This window comes from Oryzias melastigma, linkage group LG9, assembly GCF_002922805.2.
Source record: "Oryzias melastigma strain HK-1 linkage group LG9, ASM292280v2, whole genome shotgun sequence".
NCBI classification, from domain to species: domain Eukaryota; kingdom Metazoa; phylum Chordata; class Actinopteri; order Beloniformes; family Adrianichthyidae; genus Oryzias; species Oryzias melastigma.
The window spans coordinates 24,232,578-24,255,382 of record NC_050520.1 but is presented as its reverse complement, the minus strand read 5'-3'; the positions used below and the strand labels follow the sequence as shown (position 1 = coordinate 24,255,382).

The window sequence follows — 22,805 nt, the reverse complement described above, 5'->3', positions numbered from 1 at the left end:
GATTTTTGGGGCTAATTTAGAGTTTAGCTCAGATTTAAGCTACACAATAAATATTTGTTGCTAATTTGGCATGTATTAGAGATTTTTAAGCAATTTTACTACAATCTTTTGAGAAATTTAGGTCAACTTCAGTGCTCTTTCATAGTTCTTTAACAAAATTCCTAGTGTTTTAGCAAATTTAACAGTTTGCAAATAGCTTTTGTGTTTTCAGCAAATCCCTACAGGAATTAAAGTAAATGGTTTAACCATTTTCATCAAAAAGCTTCAGTATCTATAGCCACTACTTTCAGCAAAAATCTTCACACAAGCATTATCGCAGGTAATGCAACTTTTCTACTTTTATTTTTTGTTTTAATCAGTTTTGTATTGAAATTGATGTCCAAAACTGACATTATTGTTGTCACTCAGCGATTTGTCAGCTTTCTTAGCCTTGTAAACAGCCTGCCTCTCCATCCTGTCTGTGCTTACCGTGTTTGTACAGTAGATGAGAGGCTCCCTGGCCCTCTCCTTTGGGTTGTTTATGCCTCAGACCCCTGACAGAGGAGCGGAAACTCCCCCGGGAGAAACATGAAGCACTTCAGGTTGAATGAAATTCTCTCTGAACACTCCAAAGGTCTGTTCATCTCTGCATGCTCTGGGGAAAAAAAGCTGCTTTTTCTTTCTGTTTCTTGAAGTGGATGCTTAATCTAGCGGCACTGAAAGGAAAAAAAAAGCACAGTAATGCACTTTTTTCCGTTTCTTTTTAACCCAAGAGAGAAAACACTTAAAAGACGCCTCTGCATGATGGGCCAACATAATGAGCCATCACCGCCTGATATTAGGAAGTTTATCCATAGAATAGCACCGGGAGATGGCTTAGTGCAGGATGTTATCTTAATGCCACAACATGAGAAATGATGCGGCAAATGGTGTTGGAAAACAGGAAATATGTCGCATTTCCAGGGGAAAAGATTGCAGAAACCTATGTTTTTATAAAAGAAAAGCAACTTGTCCTCGTGTGCAGTTACTAAGTAACCATGGGTGCTTTTAAACTGATCAATATTTGGATTTTTTCTAAAGATAGCTCTCTGGCTGTGTGACCTATGAAGCTGAGTAACGTACACATACGCAGAGGAGGTCCAGGGGGTGTTTATGTGTTTTTGAGTTATGGCTCTGGTCTGAAGCAGGGTCTCTTAGCTCAGTTAATGATGGTTGCAGGGTTGGCTATACATTTGAACCATCACTCCCAGGGCACCCTGCTATGTAATTCATGCACTTTAGCATCTGCAGGGGACCTCTGTCTTTTCGCCATTTATCACTAGTGTTAATTGCTTGTGATGCATCAAACTTGTAGATTATCACATACTCGAAATGCAGTGTGAAGTTTTGGGGTTTTCGCTAAATTGAGTCTTCCGAGGGTTGCACCCGCTGAGCTGTGAGCTCAGATCAGCAGGTGGAGACACAATTTGAATTTCCTCTTCTCCTGATCTTTATTTGCAAATGGGTGTCTCCTCCCTGCACCTTACTTGGGTTGATCATTAGCACAAGAGTAAGGTTTGGTTGTCTCCTCAGCCAGCAGCTGACAAAAGGCTCCCCGCTTTCTGTTTCTATTACAGTCCAGGCCTTAGGCCGCCCCCCCAACTCCTCAATGAGCACTCCTCCAACTTCAGCTTATGGATAAAAATGTGGCTCTGGAGAACCCTTGTGTTTTTTCTCATACCCCATCCCTCTGTGTTTTTTTTTTTTTTCCTCTGCTTCTCTTACAGTTTCACATCCAATTTTCCCATCGTGCAGTGACACCCATTCCCTTAAGACCCCCAGCTAGAGCAAGATCACTGGCCCCCTCTGTGCGTTTGTGTATGTGCTGTTATTGATCAGGGTTGTGTCTTTGTGGCAGCGGGCCCCCGCCGCTGTTATCTCTGCAGTGTGGAGGGTGGGGAGTGTGCTTTACAGCACTCTGAGCTCCAGGGCACTGTGTGTTATCTACAGGGATTTAAAGTGTGCATGCAGCACTTTGAAAGCAAGTTTTTTTTCCTCATGTTTACTTCATATACAAACATGTGCAATTGAATGGCACATAATTACAGCCTGTTGAGGTTTGTCTAGCAAGTGGAATAAATTGGATGCTTTATTTGTTAATACCAATAGTGCTGATGGATTAATTTTTCTTTAAGAAAAAAATGCAATTTGCCTTCTTGAAGTATTGTAGAGTTGTTTTAAAGCAAAAAAGTAGAAGGTTGCTGAGTGGGGGTGTGAGTCTGACTCTTATGATGGATTGCTTTTTTGCTAGAAACAGCTTGCACATGCTCATCAGACTCTCACTCCTAAATATTCCTTTATTTACAACCAGTTCCATCCTTTTTTGAATTCTTTGTATCAGAAAAGCATGCCGGATCACGCAGGTCCTCACACTGTCACATACGGATCCACGTAGGCACCCACTCAGCAGAATTCGTGCACCACCTGATGCAGCTCTGCTCCGCGGCCGCAGGGATTAATTACTTTTAACAAAGCAAACACAGACTTTCTTGTCTGAATCAATAAATTCTGTGTTTTTGCACATACTCCTGTCAGTTGCAATTGTCAAAGTTTTCAGTTTTAAAGCGATGGGCTTAGAACCACACTTTTCTCTCTTATTGTTTCTCCTTTTGCACATCTTCTTTGCTTTTGAAAGTTAACGCCCTTTTTTCCCTGATAACACACAGCTCCTTTAGAGCTGCGACGCTTTTATGTACCTGTGCAATAGGCTGAAATACGATCTCATTTTAACCCCAGTCATTTATGGTGTATGCGTTTAGAGAAGTAAAACATCCTGTATCCTTCCATCCATGCATACTAATTGGCATGCTGCCGCCGAGCTGATCAAACACCGTTAATCTATTTGTAGTATATGTTTGTTTCTAAATGAGAAAATTAATATATTCCCTTACTACAGCCAGCTGGGTGCAGCAAAGCTCATTGATTGTTGGCATTCTCTGTGTGACTCATGGCTCAGAGCAAGTGTTTTTTATGTGGCTCCCTCTTTATTTGTGAGTGTAACTGTCTATGTTTCAAGCAGCAGATTACTTTTATGTAGAGAAGGAGTAGCAAGGGCCTTTTCTATGATCATATTTGTTGTTATTTTTTTTTACATTTGAACATTAACGCAGGTTCATTTCATGCCAGGACAGGCTCTTAAGCCTCACAGCATGCAGGCATGGAGACTTATAACCAAGAAAGTTGTCTCAACACAGGGCGGACTCAATTAATGATGCACAGAGATGGCCAAAGAACTTTGTTTTTAATGAACTAACACAAAGACTGCAGATGTGTAGGACTATTCAGATCTATCAGAGGCAAAAACCTCCTTTTGGTTGCGCAGTGCCAATTAGTCCTCCTATGGGAGTCGGCTGTCAGGATTTCAGACTAAAATAGTGAGTACTTGTTGCCAAATTGTACATTAGCAGCACTGAGAAGCCCTCCACATTTTTTATTCCTACTGCTGGAGCGACATGTCTCCCGCGAAAATGGTGCCGCCGCCCGGCTTAACTGCATTTAAAATTGAGCAATAATTCTCCACAGGAAATATGTCCAAGATCTGTGCTCTTCATTAATCATTAATAAACCCAAACTGGTCGACTCATAACCTCACTTTCATCAGCTGCTGGTGGTTCCAGAAGCGAGCCTGTTCGTGTCATATATTTGATAAGTGCAGGATAGTGTCCGCCTGGGACTCATCGCGCTCTGAAATTGGTGCGGCGTGGAGTTTATATTGCAGTGTGACCGAGGGCAAATTAGCAGGTCTATATATAAGCCTGCACTGCATGTGTTGTGAGCTATAGTGCATTTATCTGATAATCGCATGGGAGATCTTTGTGTGCACTAGCATGGCAGAGTTGTGAGGCTGCTGTTATAACAACGGCACACAGATGCTGCCGCCGCACCGGCAGATGGGAAGGAGAAATAGGTCACTCACAATGAAGAGCTCTTATAGCTCTGATGGCAGAAGACGTGTACAGTAGACGAGGCAGGAATAACAAGAGGCATCTCTGGCTCCTTCATGGGCTAACCTTTATCTTCCTCGCACGTTCCCTCATTCTGCTTGTCCACCTCCTCGTTGTGTTCGACTAACCCTTTGGGCTGCATTACAACTGTCGTTCGGCGCCCTGCTCTCCTCTGCGCCCCGTCCTCTCAACCCCCGAGTGCCTTATCAGGGATTCTCTTCGCCTTTACTCAATCATGTATGACTCCTTACCAGCGGAGTCAAAAGCAGTGGGGCCCTTTCCCTGCTTTCATTAGAGCCCTCCATAATGGCTGACTATGAATCTTTTGAAGTGTTTGCAGGACAGCTCCAGAGAAGCCCCACTGTCAGGCAGCATGTGCTGCTGACTCTGACTTGATGAAGCAACTTTCCATTAAGGCCACTGCACTCTAATGAACCCCAACATAAGTGCTGACACTGGCAAAGAGCAGAGCCTGCTGTGTGTCACACCGCTAGTTGGTACCCACTTCTTGAATCTTTGGGCTCTTCAATGACACCAAGTCCAAAACCCACTTTCAGGCTGAGCAAGCTTCAATTTTTTGAGACAAATTAAAACGAACGTCAATTTGGCGCTTCGTTTTTTTTTCTTACTTGTCTCCCATTGCAAAATCAATACTCGGATGTCGTGGTTTGAAGAGTTGCGGGGAAGGGGTCAGCCAGAAACAAGCCCCTGTCTCGGTGATTAATGAAGATGCCTGGATTCTCATGTAGAATACATGTCTTTCAGCCGGTGTTTACTAATAGAAGAGTATTTTTCTGTCATGCTTGAGCTCACAGTCAAAGCTAATTAAGGGAGTGCAAATTAAAATGGAGGACGTGTTGCTGGAGGCCAGGAGAGCACAGAACCAGAGCCAGGTAGCCTCCTTTGTCAACAGTGCAGAGCTAAACACATCAGGTCCACTAATGGTCGGGGCTGGTTATTCAGTTGGTTGGAGAGAAGAAAGGCCAAATACACCTACTGGACAACTTTTTGGCACACTTGTCCAACAGCATTAAAGCTCATTAGCCAATCACATGGCAGCACCTCAATGCATTTAGGTATGTAGATATGGCCCAGATGATATGCTGTTGTTCAAACTGAGCATCAAAATGGGGAAGGAAGGTGATTGAAGTGACTTTGACATGGTTGTTGGTGCCAGACGGGCTTGTTTGAGTATTTCAGAAACTGCTGATCTACTGGAATTTTCACACACAACCATCTCTAGTGTTTACAGAGAATGGTCAGACAAAGAGAAAATATCCAGTGAGCAGAAGTTATATGCTTGGAAATGCCTTGTTGATGCCAGAGGCCAGAGGAGAATGGCCAAACTGGTTCCAGCTGATAGAAAGACAACAGTAACTCAAATAACTACTGGTTACAACCGAGGTCTGCAGAAGAGAATTTGGCATCAACAAAAAGATGGCATTGGTCCATCCTGCCTTGTATCAATAGTTCAGGCTGGTGGAGGTGTATTGGTGTGGACATGGACCAAACTCTCTGAGGAATGTTTCTAGTACCATGCTGAATCTATACCACCAATGATTCTGAAGGCAAAATGGGGGTCAAACACAGAAGTAGCAAGGTGTACCTAATAAAGTGGCCGGTGAGTGCATGTTGTCAGTTGGGAATGAGAAGATCCAGAGGCAATCCTTTTTCTTTTTATGAGTTTTTATTGATAAAAATCCACATGAAGACTGGATTTTAAATTAGAAATCTATATGTTGGGACCCTTGAGGGTATTATTGAAGTCCATCATGACCACCTGTGGTACGGTCACGTTGGAAGGCTTTTTGCAGCCTGGAGGTCTTTCTTTTTTTCAGATTTGCCATCTGGCCTTGATTGATTAAAGCTACTTTAAGTAATTAATGCCAACTTTAATTGAGAGTCAGTTCCTGCGGCCGAGGGGATGGTGCGTTGGTGAAGCAGAGCTTCAGATTTAGCCGAGAGGGGCAGGAGAATCTGTTTAGCGCTTCGACCCTCTCAAACGCACACAGGAGCGCTCTTAAGATGCTAATGCAAGTGCGGGTATGCTAGCTGCGTCTGTGTGGCAAATGGAGCTATAAATCATAGCAGGGAGAGTTTGACGTGGCTTCTCTAACATTGGAATTAACATGTTGGGGATGAGCTCAAAGAACTTATTGCGATTTTATCTGCTGGTTTATCACTTTCAATTGCTGGCTTTTCTGTGTGAAAAAGCTTTGTTGCGGCGAATGCAGCAGAGAGAAAATTGAATTCCTCCTGCCAAACGGTGCACTGTGACAGCATGTCACTGCATGACCCCCCTCAACCCTCCAGTTTGGCACTTATTGTGCCGTTTCGTGTGTTTTTGATAAATGAACAATATCAGTTTTGTTTCCCCTCCTGTTTCACTTGGACCGCCACAATAGATGCACGCCATAAGCCATGACCTTCTTTTCTTGAAGGTTCTCTTTGTCTTTGAGTAATTGTTTTTTTTTGTTTTTTTTTTTTTAGTAAACATTAAACCCACCCCCAGTCAGATAATATGAGACACAGTGAATACAGAGTGGTCAGCATTGATTTCACATACATGACTATGACCTTTTCCATTCTTAAGTCTTGCGATGCCTGGCAGTCTGATGTGAGTCGGCTCATCGATTTCAGCCAACTGTGAGAGACTCGCACTCAAATCTCTTCCTTGCAAACTGGAGTTTACCTGGATTTTATTATCAGCACTCGCTGAATAATTTAAAATGTAACCTTTAATTGCTTGCTCCACAAAGAATGATCAGTTTAATTTGCTCTCATTAAAGCCATCTAATCTAATGGGCTCATTTAGAGCTTTGGAAAGAACAGCAATCGCTGGTGTAAATCACCCTTTAGGTGGGGATACTTCAATGGATCATAAATATTTTACTATGTGTAGCTGCCTGCAGATTGTAAGGTGCCTCGACTTGACTTGCACAAGCGCTTAACATGCACCTTTGATGTGACTCACGCTGCTAACAAAGAAATCACTGCCCCATTATTCAGGGCAGTTGCAACAAAGCTCTCAGAGTAAGCGCAGTCAGCGACGCAAAAAAAAAAAAGCCTGAAAAAGCAACATTTTTCATTGATTGGCCGGATTAATAAAGAAGCGCTCCACTCGATGCGAGGAAATATTGCTGTCTCTTCTAACTGACACAGCAAATGTGCTCAGACACACACATACACACACAATTGATCGATGCGGGTCAGAGCCGTTTGGTGGTTTAGGGTTTGGTCTTATTAGATTGAGGAGATGGTAATAGACAGGCAGCTGTAACATGATTCTCTCCATCTGACCCTGAGGGCAAAGGTTTATGTCTGACCCGGGGCCACAAATGTAATGCCCCCAGTGCCCCAACACCCCACAACACTTACATTAAAGACCCACTCCAATGAAAAGTGCGTTTTTGGTGTTCTTAACATGTTCTTGTAGCATTTTTGTCATGATGGAGGACATATTTAAAGAAAATTGAGATTAAAATAGCATTTCTGAGCTTTTTTTAATTTAAAATATGGTGAACCAGGAGCAGATGAAAAAATCAATTTTGAAAAAGCTTCTAGTAGTTGCATAAAAGCTACAATTTTTTGGGCCACAAGCTCCTTTCTCCGCTCCATTCCGGTGAGTCCACTTCTAGACGACTAGATCCATTAATGTCTTAGTTTTCCACATCTGGCTCAAAACTGTTTGGATGGATAGCTCCGATATTGCTCAATATTTTTGTTGCACTGTTAATGTTGGATTGAGGTGTTCAGATCTGTAAGCTAGCAGAAGAAAATGTAAATAGATGGATGATGGAAAGAGGGGTTGGGGTTGCACTCCCCTAATAGTCTCGCCTACAAGTCAGAGGAAAATTTTCAAATGAACTCCTGCAAATCTGAAGAAACTTCGTCGTAGAAAAACACTTTTTTTTTTGGCTGAAAACTTCATAATTATAATCGAAAGACCTCTGGGAATGCTTTTAAAATAGTTTAAAAATGATTGGAGTGGAACTTTAAAGCTCAGCTTTAACAGACCGTCTGTTAAAGCTGCTTGATTAAGTTAAATAAAATGGGCTTTTAAATGGAACTGGGTTGTTTCTCTATGCAGTGTGCATAATGCATATGTTCCAAAATAGCAATTATTTCATTTAAGCACTTCCATTTGCTAGTTTTTCTAATGGTGGACAGTTATTATCACTGAATATAAAATGAAGCAATTGCCATTTTGTGTACATTAATAGAGTCTTCTTAAAGCGAGGGGACGGCGCATGTCCTAAACCTTGGTTGACGCTTGACATTTCAGGACCACAAAGGTAACAGCAGCAGCAACAGTTAAAGAGCAAGTAAACAGGGAGAAAGAAGGGAGCAATTTTTTTCTGTGATGCTATTAGTGTTAATGTAATCCCAGGGTGCTCGTCTGAGTGGAAAGCTGATTTCAAGTAATATGTGTTTGTCGGAGACAGATGGATGGTTTTCTGCAGTAGATATTGATTTATTTTCCTGTGGTTTATATGTGTGTGTGTTTTTGGAGTGTATCTGCAGCCTGCTGTTCCTATTTGATGCACTGATTGGCTTCTTTTTTTGTCACCAGTGGGGACTCTGCTCAGAATCAGTGTTTTGGCACTGCTCGCCCAGTGGGTGATCAGAAACCTTCTCTAGCAGGCGGATCCTGAACGCACCACAGCAGCAGAGGGCGTGGCAGCTCCTGAACTGGCGCTTGTGCAGCTTCTATTGATTTTCATATTTGAGCGCATCTCTATTATTGCTGATCACCAATCAGGGTGTGGCAGGCGAAGCAAGGCTTTGGGAGCCCAGTGACATGTTGCCTGCATCATGCACTAGGAGTTATGTCTTCGTTTAGATAGACGCGCTTTAGCTACTCAAGAAAAATCAGTTTAAAGCTTTTCTGACCTTGATACAAAACATTGGAGAACTTGTGTGCTGCAAAGATTTTTTGCTTCAAAAGAAAAAAGATGTGCTTCTTCGTTGTAGGAATCGCATTTCAGAATTATCGCTTACGGTTTAATCTGGAAAAACGAATTCCTCTTTAAGCCCTTTGAAATTGGCAGGGGTTTAGACTTTGTTATCTCTTAACAGGTGTACAAGAAACATTGCATCCTCATTTTTAGCTAAATCCAGAACGCCTGCACGTTCTGTTACATGCCAAATCATTCTCCTGTTGCTCATTGTTCACAGCCATTTTGTGTAACAGCACAGCTTGTCGAAATATTGAATTCCTCCTTTAAGCTTGTTAGGCTTGCATCTTGAGGATAGACAAGTGCAAACACAGACACGTTCCCCGGGGCTCAGGACACCCTGGGGTTGTGATGTGCAGAAGTGGAGACCTAAGAAAGGGACAAGGACATGAGCAGAGACAATAATCTGATAATAGGAAAAGGCCCCCAAACTGGCGGTGTTGCACCAAACATACAATCTTAATCTTGTCAACTTTCTGTTGAGCTCCTCTGACTGTGAGCCTTATTGTGAACAACAGAGCTGTCAGCTGAGGAAAACTGTCCATGTTTCACTGTAAGTGCCTTGTTAGAGTGAAAGAGCCCGAGCAGTGTCGTGCATGAGCCCATTTGTGTATACGAGTGAAAGCACTGGTTCCCCCCCACAGTGTGCGGTGTAGTGTGTTAAGAAGATTTTTTTTGCATCATTTCCCCTCTTCCTCCTAAGCATAAAAAACATGAATATTTAAAAGTACATCAAACAAGCATTCATAAAATATTTAAAAAAATGAGAGAGAGAAGAAAAGCTTTTATCCTCTCTCCCATTCTCAGTATTTTGTAGCCTCTCTCGCCCAATCTCTCTTTACACACACACACAATAACACACACGTGCTGACACTCTCAGTCTAGCCATGAGTGAGAATGACAAACCTTCCCGCCCAATCCACTCTTCTGTGGTATCAGCACAATTCTGCTTTAAATATAAGAAGCAGGAAGTTTTCGAAATTCAGGAACATGAAAAGCTTTGGTTTGTGGATGTGAGAAGATGCTGAACAGATTGAGGGTGCTGAGGCCGACTCTCTGTTGTGCTTCCTATTTAGGAAGATGTTTTTCATCTGAAAAGAGTGGGTTTTACTGTTGGGTTAAAGCTGTATATTTACGAGGCCAAGTTAATCTGTGGAGTATTCTCTTCTTTTCGCTTTACTCAATTTCTTTGCTGGATTTTTTATGGGTTGTCTCAGAGCCAAAGGCTCACCCCTGTTGTGTTATTATACACAGGGCAAGTGATGCACAAAAACACGCTGAACGCGAATTCTTAAACACACTTTTAAGATATGGTGTTCACACTAGACTGTCGCTACCCAATACTAGCGCATGTACTCTCAGTTGGAAGAGTCTCAGTTCCAACTGTCGAAGCAGTGTAAATCTCATAAATCTTTCTCCAGGTTTTTTTCTCTCACGGTGCCATTCCAATTTTTGAAAGCTTTGGTGTCACATAATTTTGACCGGGCACCAACAGCAATTAATAATTTCTCCGTCATGATCACGTTTCAGACAGTTGGCACTTCCCTGTATTAAAAGGACGGTACCAATACATCACTACTAAATCTGAGTCTAGGGGTGTAGGAAAAAATAAAGTTTTGACGATATGTCACAACATTTCTTTTTACAATATTTGTATCTTTTTAAAATGCTGACAAAGTGATATTTAATTAGTTATGAATGAGCGTCCTTTAGCATTTTACTTTCAACCTAATTTCTCGACCACTAGATCAGGGGTCACCAACCTTTTTGAAACTGAGACCTACTTCATGGGTACTTAGTCATACGAAGGGCTACCAGTTTGAAATAATAAATTTCCTTAATTTGCCTTTAGTTATACATTATTAATAATGAATAATGATACTCCTCTATGTGAAGACACTGATTTCTCACCATAAGTATCAACAATGACAACAAGCTAGTAAACAGACATTAATATTCAACACTTTATTAATCTCAGTAATTGTTACATTTTCAGATAATTACTTAGATCACTACATTTCATGGGAAAAATTCCCCATTTTCACTATGTTGTACCATGTTTATCAGTTATGTAATGTTAAAGAAAAACTACACATTTTTAAATACATTTTGTTACATTTTGAACTAATGGCCAAATCTGCAGCATTTTTAACAATATTAATGATCTTCTAACTGGAGTAGTTCAGAGGTCACCTAAACTTATCTAAAGTTCATGTATCATGAGCATATTTTTAAGATGTTTTTTTTAAATCTATGTCAATGCAAGTGTAATAAAAAAAATAGCAACAGAATAAATTTTAATTTGAGATGCAGCTCACAATGAGTTGTGCTACTTTTAGAGGAGACCTGCGGGCAACTTGTGTGGTTCTTGGGGACAACCTGGTGCCCACGGGCACCGTGTTGGTGACCCCTGGGTTAGAGCAAATTCATTTTTTCCTCATAGTGAAAAATATTTTTTGTGGAACACAGACAGACTGTTCCTTTTAAAAACAAATATTTCTTAACTTACCAAAATAATAGCACCATGAATTTGCTTGGGTGAAAGCAACTTGTACATGAGATACAGTTGCAGTGCTAATCATTAAATAAAATAAATTTTACATTTTTATTACTATGAAAGGTGTTTTAATGTTTAGGTATAGTTGTTTTTCCAAGTCATATTCTGTTAAAAAAAAGTGATAAATTGATCTGTTACAGTCCTGGGTAAAATCCCAATACATATTGTATTGTTAGAAATGTATCGTGGTATCGTGATATTTATCGTATCGGCAGACTTCCCAATACAGACCCCTATCTGAGTTCCATATTTGTCAAAGTTTAACTGATTTAACTTTAAACGTCTCATCAATATCCATGCGTTTTTTTTCCATAGAATTCAAAAACACACCTAAAAAAACTTGTGAAGCGATTTGCAGATGTGGAAGATTTATCCAGGATTTGCATAGACTTTTTATTTTAAGTAATTTCTTGAACGTGCATTCAAGTGGAATGTTTAAATCTATGCATTTTTTTTCTTAATCAATAAGTTACCTTTTTTCTGTTAACATAACCAATCCATTGCTTTTACTTCATCAAGTTGGTTTCAGTTTGTCCTGTTTCCCTTCAGTATCATCACTGTAGTTCTTAACTATAATCCCGGCACTTATATTTTAAACCTCTCAGTCTAATAAAAGACAATATGATGAAATATGAAGCCTGAAGGAGATTAATAGAAGGGAGATTTCTTTAAGACTATCGATTCTGTCATTTTCGCCATGCCTCTGTTAATGTATGCGTTTATACATGTCTTTGAGGAATATTAAAGCATCCTCTGCCAAATCCTCAACCCAATGTGGGGCAGGATGAAATAATTAAAATGACGGCAGTTTTTGTTTGAACCAAGCCGTATTTCCTCCATCTTCTTCCCTCTTCCCTTTCCGTTCCTTTCAAAAAAGCTGAGGCGCTTGAAGGAACGAAACGGGAAGCGGACTCGTATTGTGATCTAAAATCTAATCAAAAGGAGAAAGTGCTTTTAAATGTCTTTTGTTCCCTTGGGCAAAACATTTTGTGGGTCTCTCCGTTCTAAGTATGGCATCCTACCTAAAGCTCCAACTCCATGGGATGCAATTAATATTGAACGGGTTCACTAGCCTGCTCTCCCTTCAAATAATAACAGCGTTAGAACGAAGGTTAATGCTCTGAATTAAATCTTCGTCCTCGTCATTTTCAATGGAGTGCACCAGAGGAGGTGGAACTGTTTAGGGGGGGCGCCAGGTCTGAAAAGAGATTGGTAGTCGGTGGGGGGGCTCAGATGGAAGAATAATTAATTACTGGTCTCTATAAATTCAATGTCATGTCTCATTTTCTCTAATCCTTCCCGCCTTCCTCACTTACTGGTGGCGCTAACAGAGAGGCTTGGGAAGACTAATGAAAAGGCCTCTTAGATTCTAATAGCAAATTAGCCTTCGTGTCAACTTTGGAGGTTGTGAGTGGAGTGACTTCCTACTTGCTAAAGAAGTCATCTGACCTTACCCTCTACAATAACAAATGCACATGCAAAAGGTTTTCTCTGCCAACCACAACTCTGGCCCACGTCTTTTGTCCCTGTAATTGTGTGTTTCCACGACGCAGGCCCACATTCTGCGAGGAGAGGCTGCCTGCCTTCTCTTTGGGGGATTTAGTGGTTTGGATCATGAATAATGAGCTGATTCTAGTTCCATCTCTCTTCTTGGCTGTTGCTTGACTTGACTAGAGTTGGTTTAACAAGTCGATTGGATTACTGTCTGATCAGGCCTTCTACTGAATCATACCCTTGGATGAAAGAAGTTTTTTCCCTTTAGTAAGCCAAAGCAGACATGCTGAAAAAGGAAAAATAAATCGTACTGGAACTTCTGTTTTAAGTTGCAGCCTGAACAATGCTTCAAAATTCAATATCCAAGAGATGTCTTATTTCTCAGTGATATATACTTCTTTGAGATTGTCCTGAACATGCCATAAGGTACAAACGGTATAAAAATTTATTTTTTTTGGCCGGTTTTACTTCAACGCTTCACCCTGTCAAGAAATCTAATACATTTATGTGTGTTCTTTGAGCTGCAGAAAGGCATACTTGTGTCTCATCCCTGGTTTTCTTGATCAAACAAGGAAAGAGAAATCCTCACGCTATACTTGTACAGTTTCTTCAAACAGAGGAAAAAAAATTAAATATAAAGAAAAGTGTTGCTCCTGAGAAGGCAGCCATCCAGTATAACATGTGCATTTATGTAAAACTTATAATCCAATTAACAAGTACAGAAAAGCAGCTGATCGCTCTGTAATGGGAATACAAAGCAGAGAAGTGCCGTGTTTGAAAATGCGCTCATGTGGAAAAAATGCAAATGGTGTGAAATGAGTGTCTGGTAATGTGTTTGAACACAGCCTCATTCTGTCACCAGAGACCCGAGCCCTGATAACTCTGTCCCTTCTTTCTTTTTCCAGGCATACTTCCGACAGGGTGTTGCCCTTCAGTACCTTGGTCGCCATGCCGACGCTCTTGCCGCCTTTGCCTCCGGGCTGGCCCAAGATCCAAAGAGCCTGCAGCTACTGGTGGGCATGGTGGAAGCCGCCATGAAGTCACCATTACGAGGTGAGGAAAGTTAAACCTACATGGTGTGATTCCCCCCTAACAATTGGTGTGTCAAGTTTAGCAGCAAAATATGCAAACAAGTGTTTTCATCAATCTGTCTTATACTACTTTTAAAAATTTGATGACACGTAAGTATTAACTGCTTTTTAAAGGTCACATGAATGAGATTTAGGTCAGAACTTTGACTTGGCCACTCCAAAATCTTGTTGGTGTGTTTTGGATCATTGTTTCTGCTGCCCAAGTTCTCCTGATCTTAAAGTCTCAAATTGGAGGTCATTTTCTTTAGCCCCTGACCATATCACTGCCACCACAGTATTTAAATATTGGTATAATGTTCTTTTTGTGAAGTCCTGTTACACCAGATTTAATGGGCCACGAACCTTTAGAACAAATTATATTTTCCTTCATCTTAGGGATCGTTGAGAGGTTTTTGGGAAAGCATTTTGCTCAGGATTATTTTTTTCTGTGAAACTTGACCTTGAAGGCTACCTTTACTCCATCTCTTTCTGGTGGTGGAGCTATCACCTCTGGTATTAACTAAGATAAATTTGGACTCAATTCTTTGGATAGTGGTTGTAAGACTTTGAGACCCTAAGTGTGTCCCTATGCTCTTGGGATTCTCTCAGCCAACCGCTGATTTCTTGATTAGGACCGGAGATGGCAGTAATCAGGTCAGGGTGTGGCTAGCTAAGAATAATTTGGTTAATTCAGGCTTTTCAGTTGGATCCCTTTTTAAATCACTGTGTATCCCATTATCTGAGATGCTCTGAGATTATTTCCTGGAGCAGCATAAAAACTTGGCTCAGAAATATTCTTAACTCTATCAGTCGATCAGTGTGTTGGGGTGACTTCTACCTGTCCAGATTTTTGCATCTACTGACTGCAGGACACCTCTTTCTCTGTCACTCTTTTTTTTTTTACAACTGACTGTTGGTGTCAAGTACTTATCTCCTGACTGGAAGGCATAATGCCTGCAGCTTCAGCATATCGTATTGTCAGTCAGACTGATCTCGCACACAGATAGCCTCTTATCTTAATGAGCATCCAATGTTAATGCCATTGTGTGTGCCTGGCCCTGTGTAAGCCTTTTCCCTCCAGCTGAGTGGATTTATAAGCAGCACGGTAAGGCCAAGGTTGCCATTAAAATGCATTCTCTTCCGTCCATTTTTATCATTTGTATTAAGAGCCTGCCACGTCCAGCTTGCCTGTGTGGACCAAGTTATGACCTCTGTGACAAGCCATCGACTCGTGATTCCTAAAACAGATTGTCACCTTCTGGTGTTGCATTGTTGCCACATGTCCGACAAACTGCGCTGTAATTGTATTTAAATAAAATATTGTTTCATGACCAGAAACATACTGAAATTTTTAACATGGTCAATAGCTGTAGGACTCAGAGATAAATCCTGTTTGAATTCAAGGCTCTCCTAAATATTTGATTGTAGAAGCAAAGATCAAGATATTGCATTGATGGAAAAAAAAGGTATGGATGGTCTATCTTAGCCACAATGAGTCAATAATCCTGCCAATGGAACGAATACAAGAAAGAGCTTTGGTTGAGAGCCCAGTTTGCTCCATTGTCTACCAAAATGGGTCCTCTCTGTGGGCTACGGCCAACATTTTTGCCCAACCCACTTAATCTCCTAATTGTTTACCCCATTTCCCAGAGTGCCAAGCAACCACTAGAGGACCTAATCCAAGGTGTGCTGAGAAGAGGTAGCTAGGTCAGAGGATTAAGAACAATGATCCTCTCAGAGGGGCACTTGGCACATGGGGGCGATAATCAATGTAACGCCAGCAAACAGGGAGGATAATCAGCGTCACTCAGCCAAATTCCCTTGATAAGTGAAAGGTAGCCCAGGATTGCTTTCACTCCATCAAAGTGGCACTCTCATCTCAAAGTTCAGGTCGTTGATTGCCTTTTCTTCAGTGCACCTGGAACAAATCAACGCTAAAGAGGCATAACTGCACTAAGAAGTGATTTCACTTTTAATCAAATAAATTGTTTGTTGACTGAAGAAAAAAGTATTATAAGAAACAATGTTATTAAACTGAGACCAATCAACCTTCTAATAAGTTAATCTACACCTGCCTGTGTTCTTTCAAGAACCTGGTATTGATCTATTATACGTTTTGTTTTACTTTCTGTTTTTTCTTCCTTTTATTTCTCATTATGTTGTATCATGTACAGTGTCATTCTCAGTAAAGGGCCATACTGCTCAAAGTGATTGCACAAGTCCCAATTTTGCAATGACAAAGACCCCAGGCGACAGTTTTTTCATCTATCAAAACAAATTATTTTTATATTTGAGGGGGTGTAAGCAAAATTTGATTTTTAAATGCAAATCTGTTGAAGGTTTTTTTTTTGTTTTTTTCTTAAATTCAGACATAAAATTCCTGCCAGCTTTAGACAAACGAGTCACGAGGATCCATTAGCTGTTTTTCTTTTACACAAGCTCACTTTAGATGCTTTTACTTTTATAGGACCTTCTCTTATATCCCGCAGAGGCAGGTTTTTCATGGGATGGCAGCTGTTAACCCAGGCTGGATCAGTGGCTATTAAAGCGCTGCCCTTGAACCACACACTCATTAACATCTGTCCTACTGCAGTGCCTTTAAGCAAAAGGCCTTTCATTTAAAAAACACAGAGTTGCAATTGAATTGGCACTTTTTTTTCTGGAGCAATGTCAACGATAAAGTCAGTTTTGCTTTAATACATATTTCAGTGTCAAAGCAGGACAGACACACCAGTTTGCTGGAATTCAAGTTAATTTTGACACATCATTTTTCAAGATGTATACACATATTTAGTTTATTCTGGTTACATCAAATGTTAATTGATGTCTTTGGTGAGTATAGATAGGTTTGAATAGTCTGTTCCTGCGTAGCAGCTTTAACTGAGACATAGTCTTAGCTATAATAGAAATATGATTGAGATGACCAAAAATATTAAAGGAAAATTACCATAAATGTAGAAAATTTGATCTTTTTCCAGCACCAGAACTCTTTTCTGTAAATCCTGGTACTATTTTTTTTATGAGGTATAAGTTATTAAAGGGTTTAAGATGTATGGAAACCTGCAGACTTGAAATAGGACTTCTACACAGAAGCACAGTATGTACTTAGGCTAATATGTTTTATTATTTCGCTTCACGTAGGCTTTATTTAATTTATTTTGCTGAAATAAAAAATAATGGAAAACATTACCTACTGTCAAGAAAAGTCATAAATCACCGGTTGTTAAATCATGTTGTCACAGCCTGCTTACCTTTGCTGTTCACGCTCTTGTTCTTGTATTATATTTTACATAAATTCACATTAAGCTTTGCTTACAGAGTATAAAAAACAATCAAGTCTTTTCTTTAAGTTTCGGAGCGAAAGGCGGAGGCTGTGCTCGGCTTTTTCCTTCCCTGTCAATATGACTGACAGGTTCATCAAAATGTAATTAGCCCTAATTACTGCCGGTCATGTAACATTGTGTTTTTATGCTGGAGGGGCAACACATTCCATATATCATTACAGTGAACTAATATAGGAAAAAAAATCCAATCCTTACTTAAGGCCATTGAGTCAAAAATGAAAAAATCTGAGTCCTTGCAAAAGTTTCCAAAAAGCCAAACAAGCATGAAAAGAGCAGTTTCACAGAAAAACAGGGGCAACAAGGAAAACAAGCAAAAACTAAGAAAATAAACTAGACCTGACTGACATGTCAGGCAGAAAGCTTGTTGGGACTTTTTTCTGACACTGTTTTCTGCCACAATCCCGGAGACTCCATTTAGTGCCACTTTAGCTCGTGTTTTCAGGGAAGTAATCAAGAGCTGGCAAGATCTTAATGTGAGATTTTTAATTTCCTTATTCGACAAGCCTTTACATCACCACAGCATGAAATCTCACAGCGTGCCTTTTTGGAAAACCTCGACAGCTGCTGCACCCTCCTGTGTCCAACAGGTGCCACCACAGCCGTCACGCCGGCGTAGCTTTAGAAACGCTCCCACTGCAACTAGTTGGAGGAGAGGTTATTAAGATGATTGTGAAGCCTTATTACATAAAAATATCATGTTAACTTAACTCCATGTGGCAACTTTAGTGAATGTGTTTTTCATGAGGCTATTACCAGAGCAACTGTGTAAAACAGACCGTGTTTTAATATAACAATGTATTAGTGCACGGAATGAAGCTCGGTTGGTTAAACGTTTGCTTAATTTACTTTCCATTTATACTACCTAGTCCTGTGCAGGGTCCGTGGGGGATGCTGGAGCCTATCCCATCTAGTGTAGGCTGAAATTGAACATCAACACTTGCTTTTAAAAGACAATTTAGAATCGTCAATCAACCTATGAAGCATGTTTTTTGATAATGGGAGGAAGCAGGAGTGCACAAAAAAACCCAACATGTAAAGGGACTCCACACAGAAAGGTCCCAGCCGGGATTCAAACCACTTAAAAAATGAATATTTTCCTCTCTAAGCAAAAAAAAAAAAAAAAAGGTTGGAATGGTCTTCATTTAAACACATAATCCAACGTCGATTTGGGATAAATGTAACTTGATCTAAAAATAAAATGTTTTAATTCAGCATGAAATCAGAGGCACAATAATATTCAGCCATTAACTTCTAAAGTTAATGGTTAGTTTTTTTATAGGTTGATGTTATTTGTACGTATTTACATGCGCCCAGCACAAAAAAGTGATGGAAATTCATGTTGGCAATGTGTAATCCATGTAGCCAAGATGCTTGAACATATTTTAAGTGAATCCAAGGCTGGATTTAGTTTTGTTGTTGGTCATACGTATTTAAAATTATTCTTAAAGTTAAAGTTTTGTTAGCTATTACGTGCCTAGGTGTGTGAAAGCCCGGGGTTACCTTTACTTTAATCCTAATATAACCCTTTCAGGTTAAGGTTCAGAACCCGTGGAGTCGAGAGAAAAGTTCAGCACTGGCTGTACATATTTAGAAAATTATGGGCAAATAGATACTTTCGTTTTTAAAATGCAAATTAAAAGCATACACTAACATGCAAGTAATAATTATCAGTAGAAGTGTTCTGCATATTCTTGCAACATACCTGTAGATATGTCTAATATTGTAACTATTAAGTAAAAAAGTAAAAGGTAAAAAAAAAAAAAACAGTATTTTTTTCAAGCATTTCTTATTGTCTGATGATATGTCGAAAAATTAACAATGTCTTAAACTGAATTTAAAAATTGTTGAGAAATATAATTTTTACAGTAGAGATAACTTTTCTGCTTCATCTTAGAAAAAACTAACCCTTCATGGTTCAGTAATGAAAAGTAAAAAACATCAGATTTTTATGTATAAACTGACTTTTTTTTTATGTTAATTCCCTTCTGTTCCTAGTTTTCTGCTAATCTGTTTCAGACAGAAAGTTGGTGCTTATCTTTGTGTGTTTGCATGTTAATCTCAAAATGAATAATTTGTCTTAAATAAGGTAATGTAGAGTAGTTTACATTCATAATTTAAGGTATTTTACATCCAATAATGAGGTGGCAATGATACCGTTTCTATTCTATTATTTTATTTTATTTTATTCTATTCTATTTCAGTCTATTCTATTTTATTCTATTCTACTCTACTCAACTCTTACTTGTGGCCAAATGAGGGGTTAAGAATATTTCCAGACATTTTTGTCCTTTCGGAGCAGAGATGTCTTACAGTCAGCAAAGGAAAGTCAAGTTTTATCAAAGCAGAGTGACTTTTAGATACATGTCTGTGCTGTGTGCATACCAATGAGGCGAGGATGCGAGTTAAATGTGTCTCAAGGCTCCAGAAGACTTTCCCTGCCTTCGCATCTGAATGAAACAATGCTCTCCAGTGTTGTCATAACTACCTGTTTGTGAAATCAGCAGCCGTGACACCTCTTTAAAAAAGCATTCTCTCAATGTTTGATTTATGGCTCAGCTGTCTTTGTCGCTTTAAAGGCAATTACAAGGTATGAATGGATATTATGTGCACGCATTGTCTCCATAAGCACGTTGCTCTGCCAAGCGCTGGAACAGAAGTGATGCTCTTGAAGGAGCATCATCAGTTATGCTTTTGTGTATGGAGATGCGCTCCATACCGTGTGTGTAGGTGAAAGTATTCTTTTGATGTTTGCATAAAGACAATTTAAACTTTTATGGTGAGGTATACTAAGGCGCGTGTCGTCTCTGGAATTTTTGAGTCTTATTAGTGGTTAAAATTTTCATGCAATTTTCCTTTAGATCCACATGCATTTTAAAGGTGCAACAGAAGTGCAAGTGTGTCATTAGACTCTAAGGCAAATGCACACACACGTCTCCTTTGCTTCCCCTTCGTGAGGTTTGATGTTGGCGGCTGCCAGAAGGCTTTACAATCCGGAGGGGCTGTGGACCCTCAATCTCAGTGGCCCAACATTGATTTATGTCATGGTGTGCATTTTCAGCGTCTTCAGAGGTCACCTTGTTTGCCTCCTTTGCTCTGCAATCCCACGCTGCATCCACTTTTGTGTGAAAAGCCGCAATCGTTTTCCCACGACTCTCTAGATTCCTCTCCAAACCCCCTCGTTGCTCTCTGAGACAGCATTATCGCCTAAAAAAACAAACAAAAAAACATCAGAAATTTGCTCTAATTTTGCTCTGTGGTGCGTTAAAACAATAGTCCAAAACTGGAAGTTGTTGCCAATGTTTTTGCAGCACCACTGGAAACTGTCAGAGATTAGTCCATTCATAGAGGAAGGACGGAAAAAATAACTCGTACAGCGTTTTGAGTTATTGTTAAATTGTGGGTGAAAGCCGTCACTCAGTTAAGCTGCAGGCTATGCTTATCGAGCCAGACAAAACACAACCATTACAGGATGAAAGCGTAATCTGAGTGCAGAAAGCACTCACCTTTGTCAGTTAGCAAGCATGCAAACACATTTACCACGGCCTGTCATCTCCTGCTGTCAGTCAGCCTGTCAGCGCAGGGATTTCTTCCCTCATTTTTTTTTCTTCTAATCTCTGTCTCACTCGTGTCTTTTCTACGCAGGTTCTCTGGAGCCTACCTATCAGCAGCTGCAAAAGATGAAGCTGGACAAAAGTCCGTTTGTGGTGGTCTCTGTGATTGGCCAGGAGCTGCTGACAGCAAGCCACCACACAGCGTCTGTCGTGGTGCTGGAGGCCGCTTTGAAGATCGGCACATGCAGCCTCAAGTTACGCGGTTCTGTCTTCTCGGCGCTCAGCAGCGCCCAGTGGTCCCTGGGCAACACGGAGAAGAGCATAGGATACATGCAGCAAGACTTGGAAGTGGCCAAGACTTTAGGTATGGGAGGAAACAATGTGATTAATCAGTCTTTATTAGTTTTTCAGCCTCTAATTATTACATTTTTCAGTTTTTTGAAGCAAAAAACTCAAGTTATGAACTCCTTCAGCATGTCTTACATTTTTTTTGGTTTGTTTCTCTTTAAGTCCATCAAAAGTATCATGTTGTTTCAAGGTAACATCCTTGACAAAGTCCTAGAATAAACTTTTTTCCCCTTTAGAAACTCTAGTGATTTTGGCTTCCTGCCTTTGCCTCTTACTGTTTTTTTCCTTTAACATCTAAGCTGCCAAGACTGGGAGTCGTTTTGTTGGCCAGGATTCACTGGCGTCATCCACCGATGTTCAAAGTACCATCGATAAGAACTCAGTCCACAACACTTTTGCACTTAAGACACACAACTATCACTGCACTCCGCTTATCTTCCTGTCAGGATTTAGCATCGGCTAATGCGTGCTGAACGTGCTTGAAGGCCCTCTGGAGAACAAGAAGAAATTCAGCTTGTACTCATTAGGGCAAAAAATGCATTTCCACGAGTCCTATAGGCTTTTTAAATGTTGCCAGTAAAATTTCAAATGAGGAGTTAGTTTTTCCCCGAATGTTAAACCTTAAACAGAAACTCTGAGATTTTTTTACACACATTTTTGGATCCAGATTGTGTGGAAAAGTTTAAATCATTCACGTTCTGTTTGGTGCTCTGTCTTTCCTGATTATCGCTGTGGCAACAATTCAAAGTTCTGCTGTTATGCTTTACACCAACAATTTCTCTTGAGAGATTTTTTTACATGATCCAAAGGTTTCTTTCTCTTTTGTACGATCAGTACAAAAATGGCTAGAAATATGGGAGCAATGCAGCCATACAGGTGTGGAGCATGTAGCCCAGCCCATAGTATTTTTGACGAACAAACAAGCTCATTCTTGAATAGCATTTTTTTTTCTCCTCCATATTCACAACAATTTGAATAAAGAAATACTCAGAAATGCAATTTTAGGTTTGATTTACTTTATATGTGACCTCCATAATGAGAAAATGCCTGTGAGCATGTTAAAAACACCAAAAACACACAAGTTTCATCGGAGTGTCTTAGTATTTTTATAAACTTTATTTTTTTGTTTAGTTTAGATTGCAATACATATCTTAAGAGTACTAAATATTGTGTTTTGTTATAATTAAAGACTAAAACAGTTGTGCGAGATGGTCTCTTTTGAGAATTGGACCAATCAAAAAGCAACTTTTGAAGTTTTTCCTTTTGTTCAGAGTTCAGGTAGAGCAGATCTGTTGGAGCAAAAAGAGTCAAATGTGTTAACAGTTTAGGCTAGATCATAATCTGAAATTTGGTCTCGCACCCAAGACTGCAACTCAAACAGAAAACTATTTCCTGTTCACATTTGGGTCATTGTGTAACAGTTGAAGTAAAGCATTGGAGTAATCACAATCCACTGGAAGTTAATGTGGGTTGAATTTTGACTGTTGTGAAAACGCTGAGACCTTTCCTCCCAAATTTGAA

At 40.0% G+C, this 22,805-nt stretch overlaps 1 protein-coding gene across 2 annotated transcripts in view; it reads left to right on the top strand.

Moving 5' to 3' along the window:
* Positions 1 to 22,805, top strand: part of LOC112148340 (tetratricopeptide repeat protein 28) — a gene marked incomplete at its 5' end in the record, with an annotated part of 202,333 nt that overhangs the window by 109,383 nt on the left and 70,145 nt on the right. For both annotated transcript variants that reach the window (XM_024275402.1, XM_024275401.1), the window contains 2 exon segments: positions 13,877 to 14,024; positions 21,028 to 21,300. In XM_024275402.1, coding sequence (XP_024131170.1) covers positions 13,877 to 14,024; positions 21,028 to 21,300 — 421 coding nt within the window.